General features: G+C 44.6%; 1 protein-coding gene across 1 annotated transcript in view; it reads right to left on the bottom strand.

Annotated features, from left to right (window-relative positions):
- Positions 1-19,929, bottom strand: part of COL9A3 (collagen type IX alpha 3 chain) — a 37,644-nt gene that overhangs the window by 12,357 nt on the left and 5,358 nt on the right. Inside the window, exons 3-21 of the mRNA XM_086761075.1 lie at positions 19,527-19,562; positions 17,981-18,034; positions 13,423-13,458; positions 12,800-12,823; positions 12,244-12,297; positions 11,540-11,593; positions 10,758-10,799; positions 9,312-9,368; positions 7,611-7,664; positions 7,083-7,136; positions 6,506-6,559; positions 5,701-5,754; positions 4,509-4,562; positions 4,007-4,060; positions 3,663-3,716; positions 2,961-3,014; positions 2,176-2,220; positions 1,219-1,272; positions 751-804 (exon numbers count right to left, since the gene is read on the bottom strand). Of these exons, the coding sequence (XP_086617201.1) occupies positions 751-804; positions 1,219-1,272; positions 2,176-2,220; positions 2,961-3,014; positions 3,663-3,716; positions 4,007-4,060; positions 4,509-4,562; positions 5,701-5,754; positions 6,506-6,559; positions 7,083-7,136; positions 7,611-7,664; positions 9,312-9,368; positions 10,758-10,799; positions 11,540-11,593; positions 12,244-12,297; positions 12,800-12,823; positions 13,423-13,458; positions 17,981-18,034; positions 19,527-19,562 (942 nt within the window). The remainder of the gene's footprint in view (positions 1-750; positions 805-1,218; positions 1,273-2,175; positions 2,221-2,960; positions 3,015-3,662; positions 3,717-4,006; positions 4,061-4,508; positions 4,563-5,700; positions 5,755-6,505; positions 6,560-7,082; positions 7,137-7,610; positions 7,665-9,311; positions 9,369-10,757; positions 10,800-11,539; positions 11,594-12,243; positions 12,298-12,799; positions 12,824-13,422; positions 13,459-17,980; positions 18,035-19,526; positions 19,563-19,929) is intronic.

Below are 19,929 nucleotides of genomic sequence, written 5' to 3'. Positions count from 1 at the left end.
TTCTGAGGGGCTCACACCTACAAGCTCCCAGCAAGACAATGCTGCTGCAGAATGGGGTGGGAGAAGGAAAAGCGTGAGCAGATTCCCCACCTGTAAACTGCTCTGGTGCTGCACCCACCGTATGGTTGTGATCTTTGGGGCATTTTCAAGCAGCTGGGAAAAGCACGCAACTATGTGCAAGAAAGGCAAAAGATTCCCAACAGGTCTACAAACTTTTTAGCATGTTTCAAGCCCCTGCCATTCACCGTGACAACGTGTGGGCTTTCCAGTTCTGCTGCTTGTATGGCTTCAGGTTTTGCAGGGAACCTCTACTGCCCCGGGGAAAGCGACAGAGGAACGGGAAGGATTCATGTTTCAGGTGCTGGTGGCAGTGTACGTTGCAATTAGCTTAACAGGAGTTTTGCTTCATTAATGACTCTCATTCAGCACAAGCTGAACCTTATTATTACTGTCTAATGAGGGAATTGCTGACTGTCCAGTTTCTCCCGAGTGACTGCAGCAGCTCCACAAAGCTCTTGGACAACTGCCGCTTTCTCAGCCAAACGAAACGCGCGGAATCAGTTTGCGTTTGCACAGAGCTGCCAGTGAGAGCAGGATCTGACCCACTTATGGGGGAGTAATTCCTCTGCTGCCAAAACTCCCCAGAGATAATACCAAGAGAGAACATGGCCTTTTATTTTATCCAGAGTAATCCCATGCACTGAACTCGATTTTGGTATCTATTTACTTTGCAAGCAGCGTTGTACTTACAGTTGCTCCTCTGGGTCCCGGCAGACCTCTCTCACCAGGAATACCAACATCACCCTGGCAATAACACCAAAGTCAGCTGTGCCATTTAGGAACCACAAACCCACCCTTCCCAACCCACTGCAGAGCCAGAATGTATCCCTGCATCCCAGGCTATTTCAATCCCAAACTCCCTGCCCGGCTGCCCCATCCAGGCCACACCGCCTGCCTTGGTGGGCTTTGACCTCTGCTGCAGCATCCTCTCTGTGCATGGAGGAGCCCACCCGGCCGGCTCGCATCGCGCTCGCTGGGTAGCTCCACGCAAGCGTGGGGCTGCCTGGGAGCGCTTATCACCGGGGCCTTGCACGCATTGCAAGGCAGCACAGCACCTATTGCATTCCTGAAAGCTTTATTTGTGCAGGCAAGCAGCACGTGAGCTCCGTTTCACACTCAGCAGAGCTCATGATAAGTGTAAATGACGGGGATACGTACAGGGATGCCTGGCTCTCCAGAGGGACCTGCCTCTCCCATCTCTCCAGGACTGCCCTGCAGATGAGAAAGCAAACAGTTAGGGCATAACTTCAGAGAGCTCTTTCTGTCCTACCTAGAGCAACAAATGGAGGAGGGAGTTAAAACCTGGATCAGGAAATAAAAATAGCTTTAAACTTCTACAGTTTTAAGACCAAGATAACAAAATTCTCAAAACCAGACATTTAAAGGACAGGTGAGCTGTACATCCTGTCCTGGAACCAGTGACAGCTCCCAGCCCCAGGGCAGTGCCACCATATCCCGTCTTGGACTGAAGCAGACCAGTGAGACAGGGATGCTCTTTTGGATGCATGCTTAGGACACCCCACTCCATTCATTCCTGCATCACCTTTATGCAAGGAGAAATGCCTTCCTGCAGCATGCATGATCAAGATTAGCAAGAATAATGATGCAGGTGCAGAGGGGGAAATTCAGAAGACACTTTTCAGAACAGCTTTGGGCTGGACTTTTGGTCTGGTGCCAATCTAAAGCTCCATGGAAGCTTTTCTCCTGAGGTGGGGGGAAAGTCTCCAAAAGGCAAGATGAGATAATCCTGCTCCTGCCTGTAGATGCTCAGTCTTTTGATTCCCAAAGATGAAGCCTGCTCTTGGCACTTTGACAAGCGAATGCTTCCTTCTGAGGTTTACCAAACCACTAACAGCTCTCCTGTGTAACTGCTATGACTTTGCTGAACCAGGTGCACGAGCTGTCTCAGCAAGAGCAGGGCCATCTCGGTCCTTATCCCTAATGCTCCTCACTGCCAGGGGAACCCAGCCCTGGCAGGAACGCTGACACCATCACTTCGGGATAAGTCCTCCCAGGGTCTACTTGTGGGCACCAATCCCCAAAATCTGAAAAGCCTTGCTGTGACAAGTTTAGTAGCTTCCACACCAGAACCTATCATTAGAGAGATTCACTTACTGGTTCGCCCTTTGAGCCTTTAAGACCTGCTCTTCCGGGCAGTCCCTGAAAAAAAAAATATTAAAGCAATGTCAGAAGAAGTGGATTTGATTTGTTATTCTGGTCTGATTTGACATACAAGGAGCAATGTTTGCTTGAAGCAATGGAGCCTTTATATTTCTGCAGCTTTCACCATAAAAATTATGGCTTCAGTTTCCCTCCTGTTCACTGCACTAGCAGCTCTATGTGCACCAATCCTTGACAATTACAGCAAAGAGGAGGAATATACAAATAGAGCAGCAGCAGCATTTTGCGCAGCAAAATCTGGGGTGTTAAAAATATTCTGTACAACAGGAAGAAAGGAATACTTCACCTCTATTTAAATAGTTGGAAGACTGGAGAGACGAAACATTTTGCCAATGAATACTTGTAAGGCAGGGCCAGAGCTCGAGCTGCTGTTGAATCACGGTCATTTGTACCCCAGATCTGACCTCCCTGCATAAGGCATGTATGTCACTGGGATGTGAAAAAATCCCTCTCAAAATTAAATTTCAAACAGCCAGGGTGGCCAAAAGCCATGGTATTACTGTATTCATATGTGGTGCTGCTCCAGCGGGTTTACATTCTGTCTGGTACACTGCTCCCCTCTTTGTAAAGTGTGAAAAGTGCATTTCCTCTTGGCTTAAATGGGGCCCCTTGTGAGACAGTGCACAAAATGAACCTCCCCTCTCCCCAGGAAGGATCTCTGTGCCCAGGCCAAGCTGCTGTACTGCCTCAAAGGTGATGGGTCCTGCTGCCATACTCACAGGAAGTCCGTTTGGCCCCTTCTCTCCAGGAGCACCCATGCGAGCTGCATCGCCCTGTGGATATTGAGAGGTTAGGAGAGACCTTCTGCTACTGGAAAACGGTCTGACACGCGTAGAGGACGCATTCCCAAATGGGCATTTGTGATCTTCTCCCTCCCCATATGTGCAGGACCAAGAACCTGTTGTGTCTACAGGCGATGGGCGCCCACTGGACAGTGGGTGCCCAGAGATCCCAAGTGTTTCCCTGCTCTCCTTGCAGCTCCCAGCCTTCCCTGGCAGCACACGGTCCATGTTCCTACGGGATCATCATTCAAAAACCAGGCAACAAGTACCTGACAGCACTTTGTCTAGAGGCAATTAAAATAAACAGATGTGTCTGTCTCAGAGCATAAACAGATGCTGTGAAAAGGCATCTCTGAAGGCCTAGAGTCAGCCAATAGGAACCACTAAGTATAGGGATGCAGTTGAGTTTAGATCACATGTGCGTGGTTCATATGCGCATCTTCTTTCTTTAGGGAATTTCCTTGGGATTAATTAGTAGAAGGAAATTCACTTTTCTTCACTAGTTATGCTGTTGGAAAACTCTTTAGAAGCAGAAGCTTTCCAGCCATGCTCTTTCTTGACAAGCATCAGTAGCTTTGCAACACACACGGGACACTAACAGAAATCTTTCCTGCAGTGTTTAAGTAGGACTTTACAAACCTTCTCACCATCGAGTCCAGGAGCTCCATCCCGTCCGTCCTTGCCAGGCATGCCCTGTAACCGTGCACAACACAGGTTAAGTTTATGAGGAGACTCTGTGGTTTGCAAAACAGATTCACAAAGAACCTTTCGGTAATGGGTCCAGCTCCAGTTGCACGGGGAGATTTTTCATTAACAGCAGTACCACTAGGGTTTGTCCAACTGGGATTACACTGAAGGTTACAGAGACCCACAGAGCAGAGGTGTGATAGCAAGACTGCAAGATACAAGTTTTTTCCTATTGTGTTTTATCTCATCATCTGCAAGCAAGACAGTGAGACTTGCATCCTATTTAATTGACTTACAGGTTCTCCTATGAGTCCACGAGCCCCTGGGTTCCCTTTTGGTCCAGGCCTTCCCTAGAAATCAACAATAAATCCTGTGTTATCCAGGACAAAACCCTTAGGAACAATCAGTCAAAGATAATACTCGAACTCTGTCGGAACATTTCTTTTAGTTTGTGCTGGCTCCTGTCCTGTTCATATAGGTACAGTGGTTCTTTTAGGACACACCAGCAAACTGATCTAATGCTGGCTGCAGCATCTGGGAAAATTCTTGATCATTTCAAGGGATGGAGATGCAACATCTGGTCCCTGTGCTCTAGGCTGTAAGAAGCACTTAAGCACTTTATTACTTAGGCATCTTTAATAAGACTTCAACATCACATTTTTGAGATGAATACTTTAATCCCTTTCAGCTCCCTTTCAAATAAACCAAGATGGGGACAAGCTGTAATAAACCTGTCAAGCAGACTCCTTTGAGAGCCACATCTAAAACGTGAGCAGGCGGGTGTTTTACTGCACTTACAGTGTCGCCTTTGGGCCCCCTGAATCCTTGAGGTCCTTTGTTTCCTTGTTGTCCCTATGAGAGAGGAGGAAAAGCCATTAAGCATCTTCATCACCCAGTGACAAAGACTAATGTTTCGAGGCTGTAAATGATGAAGGGTTCTTGTGCTGTTTGCTGGCGCTAGCAGAGGCGTGAGCGTACACATTCCCCTAGGAGCTCGGCTGTACTTTCTCAGTTACGCTCCGTAATTCCTGACACAGAGATGAACTGCAGCGGGGACTTTGCTAACAATCCCTCAGGGCAGAGACCATCTTCCCCTTCCTTTAATGAAGCATTTTCTTTAACCAGAAAGAGAGTGGGAGAAAAACTTTATTATTTACTGTCTAGATCTTGCTTGGTGTAATTAAATATTTGGTGGATAGTAGGCACCTCATTTTATTTTAGTTCAGATGAATTTCTTCTATAATTGCAAAGACTAGAGAAGGGTCCTCAGAGGATGGTACTGCCTCGGGGTCAGCGCAGGCTGTGGTGTGTTGGCTGGTGTAGGCAGGTGAAGGTGCCTGCTATAAAGCCATTGCCAGCTTATCCACACTAAGGAGAGACTGGGTGGAAAATGCTCTTAGAGAGGCTGTAATGCTGCAGATGCAGCTCAGGTCTCACATTTGGGCACAGTAAGGAGGGTACGTGAGTCTGCCCACAGGTAAGTGTGCAGGTTCAGCGTTCTCCTACACTTCACCCCGGAGCTCTGCAAAAGGATGAGGACTGCATCTTTAACACACAACTATTTCTGCTTGTAGCAAAAGTCCTCGTGAGCTGTGGGTGCTTGGGAACAGACCACGCTCAAAGGATATAAGCTCAGGACAGCGCTTACTGATTTCTCCTCAAAACTCTCCTTTCCCAGAACAACACAGATGCCCCTCTCGAGTGCTTGCTCACAGCTGTTGATGCTCAAGGAAGAGCAGTGAGGAACAGAGAGCAGTGGAAATGTGGTGAACTTAATCTGGCGTGGGGCATGAGTGAGGGAAAGACATCATGAGATCTGGGTCAGGTGAAATAACACTGCTCTAACTGGAGGGAAAAAGGCAAAGGGAATAATCTGATGGAGATCGTCGGCATCTCCTGTTCACTGGCAGCAGAGTTTAGTGCAGGAGGGATAAACTTTAGGATTTGGTCATGGAAGGCAGGGCTGTAGAGATGCTGAGTAGATACATACAGCTTTTCCTGGAGGTCCTGGGATTCCAGGTGGCCCTCTGAAGCCAATGTCACCCTGCAAAGAATAATATATCACTGTAATGCTGTGGTTGGCTGAGGGTGAGGTAAGAGTATCCCCACCTCATACCGCAGTCTAAGAAAACACACAAAGCCCTGGTAGGATACCCCATAGTTCTTGCTAGCTTGCAACAGTCTCGCAAAAGATCCCCCTCTGAACAAGCAGGTTTTTACTCTGGATCTCCCCCCACCATTATCTCTGCGATACACTGATATCATTCATGGCCTCGATATCCTGATAACACACTTGTTCCTAAACAAATGTGTGACTTTATCAAATTCAAAAACCACTCAGCCTCTCGGGCAATGGTCAAGGGACATTGGCAGAAGCCCAAAGCCACGATGAGCTGGGGATTGACCCTGTTCTTACTGGGGAGACTTTTCATGTCCTGAAAATCTGTCTATCAGTGATTGTTTGGCTTTTTCTTGTGAGAGACAGAACAGAAAGTGAAATGAAACGTTTCTCAGGGCTTTTTTGTTTTCAAGATTCTTTTGCATTGTCAGTCCTGCATGGGCAGTACTTTGTCCTTCTGGTCTGTTTAAATCAACAGTGGGGCAGATCCTGTCCATCCCTCAGGTATGTAGACTCCTCCTGCCTTTGAAAGGTTGTTCTGCTTGGGGCCGTGCAGGAAATACCCTGCGCTTTGCATCTTTACAAGTTCCCCTCTGGTCACCTGGACCTTGCACAAGAAAAACTGGCGGTGGAGCAGCAGGGGAGGGAATAAAAATCAGAACACAGTTTTTCTTACTCTGTCACCAGCTGGACCCATGGGACCAGGGAGGCCTCTTAGTCCTCTTGGGCCCTAATTAAGAAAACAAATCAGTTAAAACCTCATCACTGTTAAACAGAAAATGGCAGAACAGCATGATGTAGCAACTCATCAACACAGAAAACATTAAAAACTAGTGAAGAGCAGTAGAAAGCTCAGCCTTCTGATGCACAAACAAGACATTTTCCCCTTCGGTGACGATCTCTGAGCAAGTGACACTGCAGATAAGCCATGTTGACATGCATTGAGAGTGCCTGCTCCTCAGCCCACCTGCCAGGCTGTCAAACCAGCCCAGAGCTCAGCCTCAGATCCACCCGACAGTTGTTCAGGGCTCTGCTGGAGTACCAACAAGACAGTGGCTACTGCTTGGATGTCTAATCCAAGGTGAGGTGCCAGAAGCAGGACCTGAATTAGAGCTCAGTGAAACTAGCAGGGTTTGTTTTTTTCACCAGCATCAACTTTTACATCTGTTATGCAAAGGCAAGAACTGTTTATGTAATGCAGGATGTTTCACAGTAAAAAGGTAATGGGAACTGGTTTGAAGAGTAGGTGTTACCTGCAGGCCAACGCTGCCAGGAATGCCTGGAGGACCAGGAGGACCAGGGTTACCCTGGGAGAGAAAAAAAAAATAATTAGACCAAGGGTGAAACAGCATGAGCTTACCAATCCAAAGCCAGGACCCTTCCCATTTTATTTCTCCTTGAGCTCCCTCCCACTCAGATTTCTGCTTCAGAATTTGCTTGTACTTTATAGACAGTTTCTTCCACGTGCAAGAATACTTGATCAGTCAGGAATTTACCTCAGTGATTAATGCAGGACTTTTTCCTGAGCTGATATCCCTGCACGTGAAACAATAGGTGTTAACTTATTGAACTGATCTTAACATTATGATTATTGAGAAAATGAATTTTCTTGAAGTATTAGCAGACAGTCATACATGCAGAGCAGTGGAAGCCAATACACAAGTCATAGTAACTCCTTGTTGTTCAGCCAATTGCCTCATTTCTCCCTGTCTTCTTGAGTAAACTATTTGTTATAGTGCGTTTAAAGACAAAAATCCTCCTCCATCCCCCTTAAATTTTACCTTTTCTCCTTCTTTTCCTATTTCCCCAGGTTCTCCTTTGTGACCAGTGTGTCCCTAGAAATAAGAGCTCAAATTATTCCCATTCCAGTACAGTCTTGTTTCAAAATTATATTTGGTGAGATAGCTATAAGACCTAAACCCACACAAGACAAACAATTTACTGGGAAAATAATCTATACGTGTGCTGTACAGGTGTGAATGGAGGTCAGTCCTGGGGTTGATTAGCCATGCACCATTCTTCTGTTGGGTATCACTGTGTCAGAACTGATCTAGTTTCGGGAAATGCCCAGATATGGTTTTCAAGAGTAACTTGTGGTGGGACTAGGCTACAGGGCTCTGCATTAAGTTATCAATTACAGGTCAGAGACCAGAACTCAGTTCCCATTACTTTTGAAAATTGGGCTGAGATGCTTTTGAAAACCCCATTCTGCATCTTTAACTTTCTCCTTTGTTTAGGTCATCTTTAATGTTTGCATCATCCAGGCTGCAGTGAAATCCATGTCCCACTGAAATCTTTTACATAAACTCAGATTAAATTTGCTTCTTGGCTCCCTTCCTATTATTGTGGGAGAGACCCAGACTAATTTCAGCCATGGCAGATTTGTGCATCATTTGCATCATAATTTAAGACCTTCACAGGTTTTTCCATTTCAAAAGCTATGAATTTTGAATAGTTATGCCCTAAACATTGTGTCTTTCTAATGATATTTATGACTCATCTCAGAGACCAAACAGACCTGCAAAAGGTCAGTTCATGAGGAACTGAAAGCATTTACCAGGAAATGTTCCACTCATTGCCAACTTCTGCCAAGTCCTGCTAAAAAAACTCACGTAACTTATTACTCAGCTCACTGCTGGAGTGTAACCTACTGCACAGAACTCATGAATCATAGAGGGGACAGAGAAGGAGATGTTTAACTGCTAAGTGAAGTTTCCTGAGGGTTGCAGCCTAAAAATTTATGTACCAGAATCAAACAAGATAAACAGAAAACTGCCTGGTGCTACACTGGGTATAAAATGACAATTAAATTGTATTTAATCATTGAAGTTATGTCTTGCTACAGTACAATGTGTATCTCCATGTTTACAAGGTCTGTGAGCACAATTTAAGAACGGGACAGACTTTTTACTGCTCTCTGAAGCCTGAAAAGGCAGCACATAATTCTTCAGGCAGCCCTGAACCGCTGCTCTCTGCTTAGTCCCATTCATCAGTTGCGCCTCGCAAGGCTTGCAGGGTGTTTTAATCTTTGTCCTCACCCTATGCAAAGGGTTAAATTTCATTTGTAGGAATAAATGGCCACAGTCAAAATGAGCAGTGAAATCTTCCATCTGACAAAGGCTGCAGTCCTGCAAGGGATGGAGTCACAAAGCAACGCGCCCGTAACTTGCAGGCAGTTACTTGGCAGATGCAAAGCCTCTTGCTGAAGGGGAACAGAGAGTGCTCGCACACTTTGCAGGACTGAGAACAGCGTGTAGAAGGCAGGATCAGTTCCTTCATCTTCTTCCTGTCTCCTGTTTTGACTGTGTTAGGGGTTTTCTGTTTCGACAGCATAAAGCCAGGCAAAGGCATGGCTGGTTTGGAGAGGTGTGGAGCCTACACGACACGTGTACTGTACAGAAAACAGTTTAATCCCAGGAGTTCATAGTGGTATTTATTTTGGGAGACAGACCCTTGTGTATCACAGGTGATATTTTTCTTACCTTGAACCCTGGCATTCCTGGGGGACCTGGAGGACCCGGTGGGCACAGAGCTGGGCACTGTAAGAAACAGAAACACTCTGGTTTATCAAGTACACACACTGCATCCAGGGAAGCTGGTTTCATCACTATGGAGAGGAGAAAAGGTCGTGTGGGTTTTGGCTCTAAACCCACTAAATCTAATCCATTCACAGCATCATGCATTCACTGGCATTTCCCTATGGCAGAGGGTCCTACGCAGGTCCTCAGGCCCCCAGTAACCCACAAAATCATGATTTATGAATAGTCTGCTTCACTTTGAACAGGGACTGTGAGAAATTCTGAAGGCTGACAGTTGTCCACAGTCCAAAGTGCTGAAGAATCACAGTTCCCCAGTGAAGCTGGATCAGTATCTTGTAAGTCATTAGGAACATAGTTAATTGTATGCATTAATTCACCCCTGTTGATTTCCTTTAGACAACTCACCTAACCGAAACAATGGCAAGCATTAGGGCTTATTGGAAGGGGACCTATAAGAAATTAACTCCAATACCTATAAGCTGGTATCTGCAGATGTCTAGGGGTGGGTGAACCACTGGTGGGAACTCTACTTTGACTGGGAACAAATCAGAACATGCACGGAAATTCAACAGGGGCTCAAAAGGCCATACTCTAACAACTTTATAAATAGGGAATGAGATTTTCTTCTGCAGCTTTTCTTTCATTTGTTTGGTTTTTTTTCTTTTAATAAAACCTCAGGCAACATTTCTGTAGCAGAAGTTTAATTTTCTAGTATATTCCACAGGGTAACTTAAATTAAACTTGCAAAAATACTATTTTCTATTAACTTCCATGTGACTTGCCATAAGGCAGTCTAAACTGACTCTGAGTTTTTTTTGGGGCACGCCAATTAGAAAACCAAAGATGCTGTCACAACAACAGCTGCGAAATCTGGAAATGTCACTTCCATCGTTCATGGACTTAGCGCTCCTTTTATTCCCTTGAAAGAAAGGAATCAAAACTTTCTCATAAGGAAGGAAATCTAAACAAAGCATATGCCCATAGGAACCCGGTGCCACCATCCATGGAAATAAACAGTGCAACATGCACGACCTTTTATCTTGCAAAGCAGGATTGGAAACAGATGCATGAAAAGTCGTTGTTATTTACCCAGTGCTAAAGCTGTTTTCTAAATGAAGAATGTATGCAAAACCTGCATTTGGAACTGGAAAGCAAAGATCAAGGAAAAAAGTCAGCACGACCATATCTACCTCCCTGAAAGAACATTTCAGTCTTGCAAATACGCATGCAACACTTGTGTGTTCTGCAATGCGGCAGTTTAGACCCATGTCTACACGCCTGCACGGTGCATGTCAAATGGGCTGACAGTCGCCCAAGTATGCCAACAAAAAGTCACATAAGGATTAAAACAAAAAAAAATATTTTCATGCTACATAAAGAAAAACCTACCTGAAGGTCCCCACCGCCATCGGGAAAGGCGCCTGGAAGACCCTGCAATCCATGAAATGTCATCTTTTAAATACATCAAGACAAACACCAGGAGGAAGAGCAATTTCTAGAAAATGCACTTTACAGACCCAGCTCAGCTGGATCAGCACGAGGCAGATACCCAGCCCCACAGTGTAAAATGCGGGCCAGAACATAACGAGCAGCACCAGCCCTCAAACCAGACGTGTCAGGGCTATAATTATATTCTGGAGATGCACAGATGACCTTGGGGAAGAGACTTGAGCCTTAGGTGATGAAGGCAGCAATTTGAGAAGAGCAGCTGTGCCCTGCCCTCCTTCAGGCCAGGGGAGCTCCTTGGGAAAGACCTCCGTGTCCTTCCAACCCTCCAGAGATACCAGCAAACCCAAACCAGAGACTTGCTGGTTCCAAGCCCCCCTTGCTGGCCCTACAAGAACACATCATGATCCAAGCAACCATATAAACCTTGAGAGAAGAGAAAGCCCACTCTGTGATCTGTCTATGCCATAGAGCCTGGATGTCATTGGGTTCCTCCACCCACTCAGCACAAACAATAAACAGGAGATAATTCACACACCAGAATGCAGCCAGTGAAAAGCCACTGCTGTCCTTGGTGCACAGTGCTTACGGTCTGCTGAAACAGCCCAGAAAGGGAGCGCTCAAGGCAATGGCAGCAAATAAAATGTGCATGTTCTGGCAGCAAGAATAAAATTCTAGACTCCCTATAGGAATTTTCTCACATTTATTTGCAAATCTCAACTCACGGGAGGTCCGGGTGGTCCAGGAGGCCCTGGGAATCCTGGCAGACCAAAAGGTCCCTAAAAAGAGTGAAAAATAAGAATTCACCTTTTAAACCATTTAAATGACAATGTGAAAGGAGAGAAATGGTGGCTACTAAACACCATTCCATATTGTGAATGCGGGGCAAGATATCTCTAATGGGACTAAACTGCACCTTTCTGTCTGCAGAGGCTTCTACGACTGCAAAAAGAGCAGATGCATACGCAAGCATAGGGATTAGGGCAGAAGAACATATCGCTGCTCCACTGGCTCTGTACCTCTCCAGTGGAGCTGTGGGCACCCAAAAATGATGGTATGCTTCTGCTGAATGGGCTCCCTCAGATTAGACCCATTCTGTGCAGTAGCTTCATTTGAGGGTGCTGAAAGTACACACCAACTGGAAACTAATCTCTCTTCTCATGACACTGACTGCTCTTTTGTCGCTACTCATACTAGGGAAAGGGAGATATGGCTGCAAGCAGTTGCACATCTTTGGCATTGCACTGGCCGACTGGGGTGACCCTGCGTGAGCTGGTACAAGGAACAGCATTGCCCACGGGCGTTGGTAGAGCTTGTCATGTCTGTGTATCACGCTTCCAGAACGGGGTAAGAGACCTGAAATGAACCTCATTCTTCTGTGGTTGTGGCATGATCGGTAAAGGAGGATCAAACGGTAGGAGAAACTCACAGGAGGACCCCGAAATCCATTTCCACCTGGGAGCCCACTGGGTCCTGGAGGCCCCTGTTGAAAAGAGAAAAAAGCCTTACACCCATGGCGACCTCACACAGCTGCCAAAGCCCAGGGGAAAATAGTCTGGCTGCACTCATTTATCTAACCCTTCCAAGGAGCCTGCTTCTGCACCCAGACAATGCACACCTTTCTTTTCGCTCCATCTTCCCATGGAACAGGATCTTGTCATCATCGCATGTTCCCAACATCTGTCTCCTCTGAGACAGAGCAGCTCTTAGACACCCCAGAAACCCACCAGACAAAAGCTGCTCCAGAATCGGTTACTTGAATGATTACAAGGTTGCTGTGCCTTGAATTTACATCAGTGCCAGCTTCCCTGGGCTTAAGGTAAGCATAAAAAACCCACAAGGCTGCCAACCTGCCAGACTCCACATCCCTCTGCCCAGCACAGAAGGACCCAAGGCCTGGGGTGGGTTTGTAACACACTCAGGGTATCCAATAAAGTTAGTATAATAATTTAAACTTATTTTTTAAAAAGAGCCTCATTACTTACTGGAGGTCCTGGTAGTCCTTTGCCCTGGAAACAACATTTAAAACAGTAAAAGATCACTTAGTAACTGAACATACAGGAAGAAAAGCAAACCTCAGAAAATGTTGCTTTTTTTTTTTTTTTTTAAGTTTCCTTAGCACTCCTCTGTCTCCAATTATTGTAATTTGCAATCAGAGCAGAAATGGAGTCTTGATGAATCCTTTTGTTGACTCTAATAATTTGTATTCCCTTTACACCATTATTACCTATGGGACATCTCTGAATAAAGCCAGGTACGGTGATGTGATAGTGGGACACAGACATTTATGAAGACAACATTTTAGTTTATCTACTTTTCCTTTTTTTTTCTTTTCATTTTTATTAGACATTATCTAATGTTTAATAATTTGGATAGCATTTGATATGTTCATCTTTATCGCAAGCTGGCTTGTTTTATAACACCTCAGAGGCTAAAAACAGGCCCTGTGTTACCAGAAGAGGTCATACATACATATGCAAACGCTTAAATGCTTCAAACAATATTTTCCACCCATTCAGGCTTTTATTCCTTCCCATCTCCTCCTGGTGATGCTTTTGGCACACTCTTACACACCATCTTTACACAGGCAGTTCTAGGAGTTACTTACAGCTGGTCCAGGTGGCCCGGCAGGTCCTAATGCACCCTACAGGAATAAACCAGAGTGCAAATTAGGAGGGATAAACCAGAAACCTCCATGAGGGCAAACACCAATGTCTGCTGTCCTTCACACCAATTTTTGCTTGAAAACTCCAGCAGTGTCTTACAGAAACAGTACACAACTGCAGATGCTCAGCTGAATTAATAAATATAAGGACAGAAACTTATGGATGACAACTCTGTCATTCCTGATTCATTACTTGATTAAAGAACATTTTAAGGTAGTAGGGATGAATGTTCAGAACTTGCCTCAGCAACTTGCTTCACCATTTGCTGGTCAACAGAGAGTAAAGACTAAAACATCAGCTGCTCCTAAAAGACTAAACAGACACTTCTGCAAGTCACAGCTGGCCTCAGGTTAGTCTCCACAAATATGTAAACGTTCATGAATTGAATTTCATCCATTTGAAATATTCTCATTCATAATACATTAACATTGTAGATCTAATGATGAAATTAGCACAAGATGTAGACCTGTTCTAGTGAATTGTATTAATTCATACATTTTCCCTTCAAGCAAAGAAAAGATTCAGCAGGTTCTGCCTCTTCACTAGCTTCCTTGGCAAATCCCCAGCCTCTTTTTCCCAATTTGCATTTGTACTCTTCAACTTGACTGGAGTTTGGTGATCTCATGTCTTAGACTAGAATGAAGTCGATCTTGAGGTTGTCACATTCCTGCTTAACTAAAGATAATAAGACAGACAGACCTTCTTCATCCCTTTGTTACATTGCAAAGACGCCAACAGACTGTAAAATTATAGGCAGTAATTCTGAAACAGATAATGAATAGAAATATAAAAATGAACAAAAAATCAGTGTGGTGGGTTGACCTTGGCCAGCAGCTGTTAAGATATCTCCAAGTGATACTGGGTGTGCATTGCTGACGGATGCTCTCTGGTCTGAGAGCCTCCTCAGAAAACAGCTGTTGCTGCGACAGGGAAAGGAAAAGCAGAGGCAGACAGATAATGAGACCAGACCAATTTTGTCATTCCTTTTAAAAAGAAAAAAAAAAAAAAAAAAGGAAAGGAAAAAAAAAAAAAAGAAGTGGTGGAGGTGCAGAAATGCCAAGGTAATTTGGGGTGAATGACAAATAAAGTAATAGTTTGCTCAACAGCCCTGCCACAGCCGTCACCGTGAGTTTCCCTAAGCTGTGCTGACAGTCGGGAGCTGCAGAAGAGCCGCGTTGTTCTCAAGGCCCTGCTGCAAACAGCTCTTTGCTTGCATTTGTACAGTTCTCAGCTGATGTTGCTCCCTGATAAAGGCAGAACTTAAAATAGTAAGTGAGAAGGTGGCAGACCTAAACACAGAACAAACCATGTTGTTATTTATGGACCGTGTTAAACTAGTGCCAGCAAAATCCTCCTCTCCTCGTGCAGGGGACAAAGAGCGGTTACAGCACACCACTTCCTCAGCCTCTTGCCAGTCAGATTGCCCAAACCTGTTTTCCAAACATTCTCAAAATTCTGCACAGAAACATCTTGAGAATGATCCTGAGCTGGAATTAAACAGTATCTACCCCTAGGACCGGGAGAACAAAACAGATGGGCAGACCTGGAAAAGATCCTAACATGCTGCTGCTGCTGCTTATTGTGATCCCAGGGACGGCACCAGCCCTTTTCCTGATGTTCTACATATCAGAGATTAGAAATATTTTCCCTCGTTAAGCTTAAAGAGAAATACACCGAAGACCCAAGACCTCATTAAGAGCAGCCTTGTGAGGAGAGGACTGTAATCCAATAAAAATCAACTCAGTTGCAAATGTCAGCTCATTCACTTCTCTTACTGCTTTTTTCCAGTCACTTTTATCTTCAGGCTGAAGTCCTTACAACTACTGATGGCTGTAAGGGACAAGCTGGGATCTCTTTCTGTAAAGAAACCATTGAATTCCTGGCACCTACTGACTTCTGCCCTAATCCTGCCCCCACTGAAACCAGCTGCGTACCCCGGTTCTGCTTTGGCAGACATGCCAAAAGGTGTTAGAGTACCCAGTGTGCCAAGCGCTGAGACTTCACTCTCCTTAAATTTGGTATCTTTGAGGGTGTAAGGTGCAGCATGCAGCAGTGAACATTCCCGGTGCAGTAAAAAAAAAAAATAAAAAAAAAAAATCATTGAGTCCCTGAGCAGGCTGATGTGACTCCATTAAGTTCAAAGGAGAGACTAATTTCCATCTTGATTTTAATAACATTCTCTGACTCAACTCATTCTCCTGGTAACAATGTTCTTTCTCTTTTGATTAGAAAGCAATCTCACCATAATTTTTCACTTTAAAGTAATATACTTTATGAATATACAACTAAGGAGCAACTAAGGAAATACTTAATATGATGTTCATAAATAAATATGAATAATTATGATTTCCTCATTGCTTATAGTGCAAAGCACCAAACTTCAAAATGGCCCTTGAAAACTTCCCAATGAAGGACACCAGTATCTAGCACTGAGGTCAGAACCCAGCTCGTTCCTGGCTAAGAACAAAGGATTTTTTAAACTGGAAGAACAAATAGGCTTGTCTAAGCAGTCTGTAAGCAGAACCATGAGAAAAGCTAATGGATGCTGAAAGCAGTAGGAGTATTTATGATGAAAACCATTTTGGTACGCTGCCTTCACGGGACTCTGTCCCTGGTCAGACACGAATCACTGTTGGACCGATGAAGCGTTGCATATAGAGGAAAAGAAGTGTTTAGCAATAATGTATTACTAAAAACTGTCTTCTAGGAGCCCACTTCCATATGCTAAACACCTTCGCTCTCAGACACTCCAGTTCAGAAAAACAAGCTTATTCAGAAGAAGTCATGGTGCGAAGCATGAATTCAATCCCACAGCAGTAAGCAGACACCTACTTGTTTCAGTGATTTCTGGGAGGCTGAAATATGTTCTTAAAGTTGGGGAGAAGAAGGAAAGTCAGGATAACAATGCTCTCCTTTTAGAGCGCTAAAGCTTTTAGAGGTTTTTCCCTTTTTCCAGCCTTTTATTAGACCAATTAAAGCAATTTTCCAGATGGACCACTGACCCTGAAAAGCTCCCATAAATGACAACAGGTCCCAAGTTTGCCCCACGCTGACAGATTAAGTTAAGAGACATGTGAAAGCACGTCAAATCAGAGCATGTAGTCACGGTAACTGTGTTTGTGTGCTTCTACCAAACAGCTAAAGAGGAAGTTCTTGTGCCCAGAAATTATCTGCTCGATTACCCTGCAAACGAGGAGCTTGTGTGCTAAAGTGGGCATGGGCAAATACTACCACTAAACAGAAAACAGGGCACAAAACTGCTCAGTCTTCTGTGTGTGGTCCTGAACTTTTCTATTTGAAAAATCAGGGATCAGTTCCCAGAAGGTGCTGGACCCTTGCCACAGACGGTCTGAGATTGGTCAGGATTTTGCAGCCCTGGATCTCTGGGGAGAAAGATGGGCATGAGGAAAAGCAAAGGAGATGTTTTTTTAGTGCTGTGCCAAATTGGCAGAGGCTTGGAGCTATGACTGAGATGCTCGACCTTCCCAGTGGCCAAGCAAACTTTGCCTTGCACGTGGGAAAGGAAGAAGAGCGTATTAAAGATACACGGCTCTATCACTCATCCCTTTAACTAAATGAGACAACTCACAGAGTTTTGAGCTTTGAGTACCTCCTTGGGGCAACAAACGGATTATTGAAATATACTGAATGTGTTAGAGAAGTCTGCCTTTTTTAACCTCTGCGTGCTGTGATGTGTGTTCAGCCCATCACTGCAGCCCTGAGTTCAAGAGACCAGTAAACAAACTGTGGATATAAGACTGTTCTCTCCACACTGGGAGACAGGAAAATATCCACACTGGATAAAAATCTGTGCTGAATGGCTCATTTCTGTTCAGTTCTTAATGTCACAAGGAGGCCTAAGTGCCTTTCTGGCCGCATTGTAGATGATCTGAAAGACATCTGTAACATCTCAGGCAGTCATTTCTCTATCCCTGTGGTGCCCCTTAGCAGAGCTGTAATATGCAGGAAACAAGAAAAAACTCTTATTTCTCGCTACACTTGCTGGGGAACCCTATGCCAAAGCAACTGAAAATGTCAACCATATGGACAGGCCCAGAATTAACAAAAGGCAAAAGTTGAAACAGTTAATACACAGGAGCAGTAATTATAAACCTAACAGAGCTGTGTACTCAGACTGGAAACAAAGGCCAAAATACCTTCCCTCGATGAACTTCATAGTTCAGTCTTATCGACTGCTTCAAGGAACTTTTCAGACACTCAAAATATCACCAGAGCTGCTCTGCACTGGTATTTCCACCACTGAGGGTATCCAAGCCCACTCAAAGCCATGTGAAGGAAACATGGATTTCATGCCTTGCCTAATGAAAAGCCATCTGGGGCTTCATTTCAATAGTCCAAGTATTCTGCAAGGGTTTATGGATAAATAAGCCATCATCATCAACGCCCAAATATCACCAGTTTACAAAGGAATGAAAAATCATCAATACAAGCAGCGACAATGGTCAATTAAAGGGACTTAGGATCTAACATGGTACTCACACGGTCTCCTGGAGGCCCATTTGGGCCAGGTGGGCCATCGGTTCCTGTTAAGCCCTGGGGGAAAAAAAAAAAAAAAAAAAAAAAAAAGATGTGTGAAAACAGAGAAATACAGTAATAAGAACTGTAGGAAGTCCCTGCCACTGTCACCAACAAAAATCATCTGGATGCCAAGCTTTCAGGAAAGCCTAACCATTTTTTTGCTTTCTGTAATTAATTACAAAGGAAAGGACCAGAAACAAATTATCAGTGCTGTTCTCTATGCATTTTAAGTGTGGGTGAACACCCGCAAGTAGTCTTGTCACTGGTGTTCACAGAGCTGCAGCTCAGCTTTGGAAGCTGACTGAATGCTTCCTCTCACCTGATGCAGAAGAAAATACCTTACCCACACTCAGCTACCATGGCAGTAAGTTGGTAAGCTGGGAAAACTTGACTGTGTGCAGTCACTTGTCCAGAGCTGTAGGGCACGTCCCAGGCCAGTCACCAGCAAGCCTCAGTTAATAAGCGAGACAGGATTTCTGGACGGAGGCTCAATGGGTTTGCTCCACAAGGGTCAACTGATGCCCATATTTCTGCAGACCTGCCAGTGCATCTCTAAAGAACTGCAATGTTTCACCCTAAGAGTACCGTCCTATCAGTTATACATCTCAAAATTGTTCTTGTACTCCTTAATTCAATCAAGGGATGCTTCCAACGCTTAAAATTTATCCTGATACGTAAGATATATATGTAGATCCAGTACCCACTTTGCTTCTCCAGTAGACACAGAGAAAAACAATGAGATGCTTTGGTAAAACACCCACATCTATGTGGAATATTTAAAAGATCTAAGAGAAGATGACAAAATACTCACATCCACTCCAGGAAGGCCAGGCAATCCAGCTTCACCAGCTGCTCCAGGCTTCCCTGGTGCACCTTTTGGCCCCTAAATCAGATAAAAAGCCAATTCTTTTAACATAATAACAAGAAAAACATGGCATGTGTTGATATGGGCTACAAGAAATACATTTATTTGTTGTGTTAATGGAACATGGAAGTCTTCCCGCAGAGAGATGAAACTTGCCGTGAATCCATATCCAAATCCTAAATATATTTCAATGCTTTGGCTCAGTTCTCTGCAACCCAGTTAATCACTTACACATACAGCTACCCATAAGCTGCTCCCAGGAGAGGAGCAGAAAGGGTTGGGGTAAGTGGCCCAAAGCAAAGAGCTGTGCCACCTGGCACAATTTTCAGCACCCTTTGGCAGATCAAGGAGCTGAAGCAGACTCAGACCAATGCCAAAAACAACCACACATATATGGCTGGGTGCCAGTTTTTGTAATAGTTGTGATGGGTGAGCTTTATTTCATGCATATCCTCCCCTGACGGTGGAAGCAGGAGAATGCGTTTGTCCCCAGGACCAGTGCTCACCATCTCCACTCCTGCATACACTTCACAGAAATTCTGCTGAAGATCCAGATCAAAGCAAGCTATTAAGTCTTAGCTCTCGTATATCGTTTCCTTCTCAAAAGGATGAACAAGTCAATGTCAACCAGAAGATACTTACTGGTGGGCCTGGCAAACCAGGAGGGCCTGGCTCTCCCTAAATGAAAGAGACAAGACATCAGCGTTAGTGATAAACCTCCTTCTGTTGACTTTTTGCAACCATGGTGTTCCCAGCTGTCATAGTGCTCAAGTCTCCCTTCATGCCCCTTCTAAGATTTACCATGTTCAGTCTTACAAAGCTGATGCTCTAGAGCCTGCTACCCCCTGGAGGAGAATGGACTTGGACAGCCTTTTCCACATCTACAATAGCAGATTTGGTGAAATCCATATCCTCAGCCTCCCAGAGAAAACCAGTGCTTCTGAAGGGTGTCCAGCACCTCCAACTTTTTCCAGATACACTTAGAAATTATTTGCACTTGGGCTCATCCGCAAGTGAGGAAGAAAGGAAATTGGATGACCATCAA

Source organism: Chlamydotis macqueenii, chromosome 16 (assembly GCF_036417535.1).
Source record: "Chlamydotis macqueenii isolate bChlMac1 chromosome 16, bChlMac1.mat, whole genome shotgun sequence".
Lineage (NCBI taxonomy): Eukaryota > Metazoa > Chordata > Aves > Otidiformes > Otididae > Chlamydotis > Chlamydotis macqueenii.
The sequence above is the reverse complement of the archived record's forward strand: the minus strand, read 5'-3'. Positions and strand labels throughout refer to the sequence as shown.